The sequence below is a fragment of the Microchirus variegatus genome, assembly GCF_963457635.1.
Source record: "Microchirus variegatus genome assembly, chromosome: 13".
NCBI lineage: Eukaryota > Metazoa > Chordata > Actinopteri > Pleuronectiformes > Soleidae > Microchirus > Microchirus variegatus.
Window position 1 is genome coordinate 18,337,036 of NC_139814.1, and position 8,254 is coordinate 18,345,289.

At 44.7% G+C, this 8,254-nt stretch overlaps 1 protein-coding gene across 1 annotated transcript in view; it reads right to left on the reverse strand.

The window, feature by feature from the left end:
- Positions 1–5,113, reverse strand: part of csmd2 (CUB and Sushi multiple domains 2) — a gene marked incomplete at both ends in the record, with an annotated part of 204,926 nt that extends 199,813 nt beyond the window's left edge. Inside the window, one exon of the mRNA XM_083900294.1 lies at positions 4,939–5,113. Within this exon, the coding sequence (XP_083756420.1) occupies positions 4,939–5,113 (175 nt within the window). The remainder of the gene's footprint in view (positions 1–4,938) is intronic.
- Between the last annotated feature and the right edge of the window lie 3,141 nt (positions 5,114–8,254).

Sequence of the window (8,254 nt, forward strand, 5' to 3'; positions counted from 1 at the left end):
ATTGTATAGGATTGCACATTTTAAATCTGTCCAATATCCTATGGGGGTATTGGGAATTAATGAGTTGTTCCTTCAATCAAGGAACTCTGTTCAAGAGCGACGGTAGCTCAATGGCAGAGCGAGTTGTCGTCCAACTCGAAGCTTGTGGGTTCAATTCCCGGCTCTGCTAGCATGCTGATGTGTCCCCGGGCAACCCTACGTTGCTCCTGAAGGCTGTGCCGGCAGCGTATGAATGGCTGAATGGCAAAACGGTAGTGCAAAGCAGCTTTGAGTGGTCATCAAGACTAGACAAGCACTATATAAATACAGACCATTTAATGATTTAGTTAATTAGGTTGTGAACAACTGTTGATTGAAATGTATATTTAAAGGGCTTTTTGAGGGTTAAGACTTGGTTTTAGTGTAAGGGTTAGAATAAGGTTAAGGTTATGGGTTAAGTTTAGCTGTGATGGTTAAGGTTGGGGTAATGGACTCGGGACTGATTTATGTCCATGAGTGTCCTCACGAAGAATGTGTGCATGAGTGTGTCAGTGGTGATGGCATCACAGTGATGGTGCTCTGGCCATCTGGAGACAGATGACTGTGTGAATAACCAGAGAGAAGGATGGATAAAGAAGGAGGTGGTGATAGGAGTGATGGAGGGAGGGAGGGAGGTACTGGAAGAGGCCTCGAAGGTACAAAGGGAAGACAGGGAGAAGAGGAGGTTGACACATTAGCAGGTAGGAGCGGGAAATAAAGGGTGCTCGTAAGAACAAAGCACTTTGAAAGCTACATACGTGGTGGCATGTGTGTGTGTGTGCCTCTCAGTGGTCCCTTTTGAGCAAGCTAATGACCTGTTTGTCAACACTTCCGGCTAATCATCCCCGGGTGAAAGGGGGGGTTTCAACTCACACACTCTTCCAAACACTCCGATACAAGTGCCCACGAGCATCTCACTTACATGCTGTTACATGTTGAAATAGGAGTCTGGTTGATGCCTGATAAGAAAATGAGCCTTGAAAATGGGTCATTTACTAAGCAGAAGAAAATCAAAATGGCACAAAAACACAGGGTCGAGATTATCTCTCAGCTAGCGTCGGCTTATCGCCACTTTACTTCAACAGTTGTCTTCCTACTGTGACTCTTATTATCTCTTCTATAGTAAGTTCCATCCTGCTTTTTTATAATCTCCCCTGTGGCACCTATTCATGATTCCCATCTTCATCTCGACCACCACTCCCCTCCTATGCCACAGCTGCTTCTCCTATGCACGTGTAGGAAAAGATACACCATGGCCAATGGTGCACTTTGCTTTCCACACATTTCCCAGGTTTGAGTAAATAGATAATGTCATTTTTTTCCTCAGCTCTCATTTCCTACTTTATTGCTCAACTGTGAATATAGAGAGCAGATGGGAGACAGGAAGCAACAGAGCGTTCAGGTAGTAGAGGATTTGAGATTGAGAGTAGCAGGCAAGGTGGGAGGGGGAGGAAAGCGAGACACATACGCATAATCAACACACATGAGCAACAATCAACATACGAAACGGACTTGTTTCCATGAAGGTTTTAAAAACAGCTGTGTTCACTAACTCGTTTAGCGTCCACATGTCTTCATGATAGTTATTCATGGAGTGGAGTTTGGAGAAATAAATAGGAATGGTATATAATAACTACTACTATACTAAACTATTTGATAGCACATGTTGGCGCTCAACATTGATATAAGTCTATGCTGGTGAAAAAATTCCATATCTACAATCTGATCCAATTAAAACAAACGAGCAACAGCAAGAAAAACACAACATCAAATGCTTCACTGAGCACAGATTGTAAGAAAATGTCCATAAAAAGCAGCAACTGTCTTTAACCAAAGTCATGCTGTGGGCTGTTTATTTCTTCTCCATCCATTTACACGGGCCACAATGTTTTTGAAGCAAAAGCATGTGTTGAATGTATTGACATGTGATACACTGGTGGCTACTCAAAGCTGTGATACTGGTATTGTATTGGAAACATAGGAAAAAAAAACGTGTTTTCAAGCCATCCCTAAATTAGAGTTATACAAAGAAAAGGCAGGGAAATTATGAGAAAAGTGGACTGTGTAACGCTGCAGACTGGGGGGAGCTGTCCACAGTGCTGAACATGGTTTCAGCTGAGAGGCGAATTCGGCTGCGCCCGTCGCTGTCTGTGGTGCTGAAGGTGTCACAGAGGGTCACGATACACACTGCTCCAAAGGTTCGCCATCACTGTAATTTACTTCTAGTATATATATATATATATATATATAATAGATTTCATAAGATCTATGGAGGTTGATAGTGATACCTTAAAGAACAATGAATGGTAAAACAACTTCTTTATTCAAAAATCCAGACCCAGATCTGACCACTTCTAAGGCAGAGAGGCGAGATATTAAAACTAAACCCATGTATTTTTTGGGGGGTGAGGTGTTTGAAGTTTTTCACGCTGCGTCATTGGCTGCTCTCTCTCTCTCTGAGCCTCACGACTGTGCCAACGTCTTGGAAGTAAAAAAAATAAAAAAATAAAAATAAAAGCGGCATCAAGCCCTCCGGTCCTCATAGCATTGCTGTAAGTTTCATCATGACCACAACACTGTGTCCTCCCGATATAAAGGGGAGGGGGAGGGGGGGGGGGGCGCGACAGAGTGTGGTCTCACTTGTAAATGGAAACGTGCTGAGCGACTGTCTCATGCGCCGCGCTGACGAATGATCTAATAGCGGTGGAGATGAAGCGCGGAGGAGAGTCGAGACACAAGAACCCGGCGAGGAGAGACATGCTGCTGCTGCCTCCCCTGTGCTCTTGTCCTTTTCCACCCTCCTTCTACTGGCCTTTTTTTTTTTTTTGCATTCTCTCCCCCTCAGTGCGTTTAATAGAATTGAGGTTGATTACCGCTTATTGAGCTACGAGTCCACTGGGACAGCTGGCTTTGATCCCATGGAGACAACACTGCTCTTTTCAGATCTCTCGCTTTCACACACACACACACACACACATCTCTATCTCTGTCTGTGTGGCCCTTGGGAACCATAATAAGGTTATAAGGGAGGCTGAGAATCGTTTAAAGTGAGACTGGTTGTCAAATGACGAGGATATAAAAAGCATACATATGTGGTGCTTATCGAAGACAGCCCTGGAAAGACGCAGTTCCTTTTTTTTCCCCCACTCAACATGAATCAACTGTGGATGGTCTATAATTGGTCGGACTGGGTTTTAAATATGTAGAGAAATGTCACGAAGCCCCCATCAGGTCTTCTATCTCCTTCCACTCGGCGTATACTGTGAGGCTCTGGTGCCGCTCAATGGGAGAACGGGGCAACTGCTGGTGACAGCGGCACCGAGGGACGCGCAACACCAGACCGACAAACGCACTTATTAATGACAACGTTGTTACAGGGAGACACTGTCCGGCCTTATATGTCAGTGTGATTGAGTCAAGAGAGGTTTGTCACTGTGTGTGTGTGTGTGTGTGTGTGTGTGTGTGTGTGTGTGTGTGTGTGTGTGTGTGTGTGTGTGTGTGTGTGTGTGTGTGTGTGTGTGTGTGTGTGTGTGTGTGTGTGTGTGTTAAACCTCCATCTCACCAAACCCACGTGGGTGGTTGACGACACAAGTTTGATCAAGAGAAGAGTGGGAGTAACATGGTGGGAGATGAAGTGAGAGCTGTGTTCCCGATGATGAAGAAGAGTAGAGTTTTGAAACCACGCTCATGCACAGATGACGCGGCCCATTGCACCGTGGGCTCTTCTTTTTTTTTCTTTTCTGGATGCGGAAAAAAAAATGAGCCCACTCAACTCGTGGATAATGTGCTGTTCGACCCAAGGTATGAGTGGGCGAGCGCATGAGCCACGACTCGCTGTCAAATCCACATTGTGGTCCAGATCCAGTATTCTTGGCTTTTACTAAAAATAGTCACCGTTCCACGCTGTGGGAGCCAAGACAGTGATAAAACGGTTTGCTTTCTCTGCCAAAAAGAAAAAAAAAGGACCTGTTCAGGATTCAGGAAAAAATCCACAACGCTGCAGCTTTTTTTTTTTTTTGTTCACGAAAAGCCATGCATGGGCTCTAAATAAGGCTTTTTAGAAATGCGTGTCCATGACTACAGGAAATAAATGGATCAGTTTTATTTTACACCAGGTTACAGAGACGTGGAAGGCAAATTAATAGTAATGATAATCTGTTGAATGTCCAGCTCTGGTTCCATTTGCAACGAATCAGGGACAGAAAAGCCAGTCACTTAACTAGGCTCCACACAAACACACACATATGGAGTGAGTGAGATAGAAAGACACACAGAGAGAGGGGGAGCTCAAGTAAGGAGAGAAAATACAAGTGGAAACAAATTGTTATGCATATATGTTTACTTTAGAAGGTGGATCTTTATCATTTAGGAAAGTCTAAGCACTCACACACACACACACACACACACACACACACACACCATCATGGACTCTGAACTGCACAATAATCCACCGCCTGTTTGACCACCTCATCATGAGAGCAGAGCACGCTGCTGCTGCTGCTGCTGCAGCTGAACTAACGTCTCTTCACCTGAGAAAACCTCTTTTTTTCCCACTCACACACAACACACAAACATCATATAACACACCTGTGCTCCTCTCTCACAAACACACACACACACACACACGCGCATCATCGCCACGGTCAATTACATATACTAAGCTCAGTTGCGGTTTCCAGGAGGAGGATGCGCTATATCACCAAAATAGCCAACCCCAACCTGGCACCTCTCCTCTATTAATAACTTTGGATGCAGGGATAACGCAGATGTGGCTTTCGGGCTGCGGGTGTTTGCGTGCGCTGCTGATTTGCATTCAGTCAGGGGGCATCGGGGAGGGTAGAGGCGGTGAAAGTGGTGGTGGTGGTGGTGATGAACCTGCTGCATTTCGCATCTCGTCAGCGACACAGACTGGGGACTTACCCTTTACTGAGGCGGCCAGCAGTCCCATGTATATGAACAGCACCTGACTCCAACGGTGCGCCTGCACTCCCGCCTTCATTAGAGCAAAAATCCGTATTCCGTTCCCTTTTCTGTGTGCGCATTCCGGTCTCCGTCCAAGTCCCGGTGCTGCGTCCCGATCTGAAGCGGCGGTCATGGTCAGGGCTGTGTATCTCTGGTGTGGCAGGCGCGATAGTTTCTCAGATGGTCAGAAAAGGGAGATTCACTCGGTGTCGCTGCTGAGAAAAATCCCAATGCATGGAGGAGGCTCGGATCTCGCAGCTGGACTGAACCATGTCATGCGGGGACCGAGGGGTTCAGAGTCTGTGTCTGAGAAGATAGATTTCACACCTACGGAGAGGAAAGGAGGGAAGGCGAACCTTACAGAGACGTGATTCAAGTGGACACTGAGCTGCCTCGCACGCGTAAAGAGGAAGAAAAAAAAACACGTCAATCCTTCGTCCACTCCAGATATGCAACTGATATATTAAGAAAAAAAAAAAACACCAGAAAACAAACGGGAGATCCCTCCTTCAGTTTATTCCGCAGCACTTATGTCCTTCTCTGTGATATATCTCCAGTTAGTGACATCTGTGGCACCGATAATCCACGTTTTAACTCATTATAGACCGATGAGCGACGGTTATCCAGATCCAAGAGAGAACCCCTCGCTTCTTAAGTTCTCTGCAGTGAGCGATCTTCTTGTAAGAGAGAGGAGTATACAGTACAGGCGATGCACTTATTCCCGTTATCGCAGCGCCTCACCACCGCGTCGTCTCAGTGTCTGTGCGACGCCAAGATCCAGACTGCAGCCCTGCTCCTGCTCTGCGCGTCTCTCTCTCTCTTTCTCTCTTCCCCCTCTCTCTCTCTCTCTCTCTCTTGTAGGAGGCTATCACATGCCCACAGCTTTAGAAAACACCAGTAAATATCTTCTTTAACATATTCACAAGTCATACTTGATTTGGTCACAAACACAAATAATAATCATAATATCAATACTAATAATAACAATAATAATACTATGTTGTGATATGATTTAGTGGTCCATGAGAACTAGGCCATCGTCTCCATCCATTATGACCAACCTCTGGAATGCCCAGACGCTTAATATGGACGTCCACTTCCTGTTCACTAAAAGTGATCCTTATAATGTAATCACATTTCCACTTATACATGATGTGACCAATGTAATTGGTTTTCCACAATGCACCGTGAGTGTAAACAGTCGGTCCACCTCCCAGACTCAAATCCTTCAGTAGGCCTACATAGAGATATAGCACTGTCCCTCACTACCAAGGTCAGATTGCTCCATGTACTCCCTCCAGCCGAGCTGTGCCAATCTCAGCTGACATAGGGGCAAACAAGCATTCACTCTCATTCACGTTCAAATTGAGAGTGTCCAATTTGCTTAATCTTCATATTGCATGTTTTTGGACTGCGGGAAGGAACCTGGAGAATCCGGAGGAAACTCCCCCCCCCCCCACACACACACACACACGGGGCAGAAAGGCCCTTGTTCTGACCAGGCCTTCTTGCTGCACAGACAAGAGTGCTAACCACTACACCAACCGTATGGCCCTGATTGTTGTTATACTACTAGCTAGCAAGATGGGCGGTGAGATGGATCGCGCTGTATCGTTTTGCAACTGCTGTACATGTTAGTCAAATCAGATAGAGCATGGATAGCTCTTTAGCGGTTGATGTGTTGTCCAAAGAAAGACGCTGCCAGCCTATGATTTCAGGCAACAGTACTGCAGTCCATAAGTAGTCTTCTTCTACCTCTGGGTCAAAGACCAGGGAGGAAATGTTGGTCCAACTCCAGCCAGACTAAGCGTGTACATGCAGGAGTAATCAGACTATGAATCACATTATCCAGTTGTTAGTCCGACTAAAATGGACCGAGTAAGAAAACCAAATTATTGTCTTAGTCCAACTAAAATCGGACTATTAACATGCATCTAAATGCACTGACAACAGAAGTGGTCACCCAAGGCCTGATTTCTACCTTTTCATTTGGCACCCTTAATAATTTTTGCTTGACAAAGACGTTTTCCTATGATCCTATAGCCAGCTCTTGGGTAGTGTGAATCTACACTGTTGTTTTCCATTCTTCATGAACATGCCTACTTCAAACCAAGCAACGTTCCTCAAAGGCCTGAATTCTTCTGTTTATCTTTCTTCTTCTTCCTCTAATTATTTCCGACAGTGAGAGACACAACGCTACCCTCCAAAGTCCAAAGTTCTTAACCACAGTTAACTCACAGTTCTTGAATTTCATCACTGGATCACTTCTTCTTCTAACAAATTCTTCAGCACAGAAGTTCAAAGCCTCTCATATCGCAAATCAAAATCCTTCTAGAAAAGTTTCTGTTGCTTCATATTCTTTTTTTTTTCATATTCTTTCAACGAGTTCTGGCAGGATGCACACGAAGAGGTGCAATGTTGTCCTCCACAGTTCTAAGTTCCAATTCTTTTAACCTCAGAGAGGCAACATGAAGTTCTTCTTCTTCAGTTATTTAACATCCTCATTCGTTAATCCTCATTCCTTAAAACCCTCTGGATTCTTCCTCACTCTCAAAGCTCCTCCAGCCTGGGTGAACCCAGTGGGAAAGTTGAAAGTGTGAGGTGAGACTACACACACTTTCTTGACTCATGCCTTGTCTTGTGTTTAGTGAATTTGGCCTTTGATCTGATCTGGGAACAGCCTTTAATCTTTGCTCCCTATTTCTTGAAATGTCCAGTTGGCAACCAACACTGCACATGTTTCTAGAGTTTGGATAGACGGGCCACTTCTCAAAGTCATCAAATGACCACAGGTTCAGATAACTTTATTTACCCCCATGGGACAATTGAGAGGGTAGAGAGCGATGGACAGGCAACAAACAGACGACCCTTGAATTAATAAGAGATGAGGATTTATTTGCTTCTTTTTTTGGGGGGCAATTTTCTTCACCATGGTTACTTTAATCTTTGATGTAAGCAGGAAGAATAATACAAGGAAAGAGAAGTAATGCGTGACTGGATCCAAGAAGGCAGTACTGCAACACTTCAGAGATGGACAAGAAGAATGAGAACTTTGACATGAGAACTTTGACAAACAACTTTGCACTTCTTAGTGTGCAACAAGCAGGAAGTTATTAGACGAAATCTAGAATAAGGCAGTACTACAGTTAAACTCCACCATCAACCACCCAATCTAGTTGTGCAAGGAGTTTAACAGCAATTGGCATCCGTATTACTGCATTACTATACCACATTCAGTATGCTAGCATTCATCGCTACTTCTTCCTTTCAATCT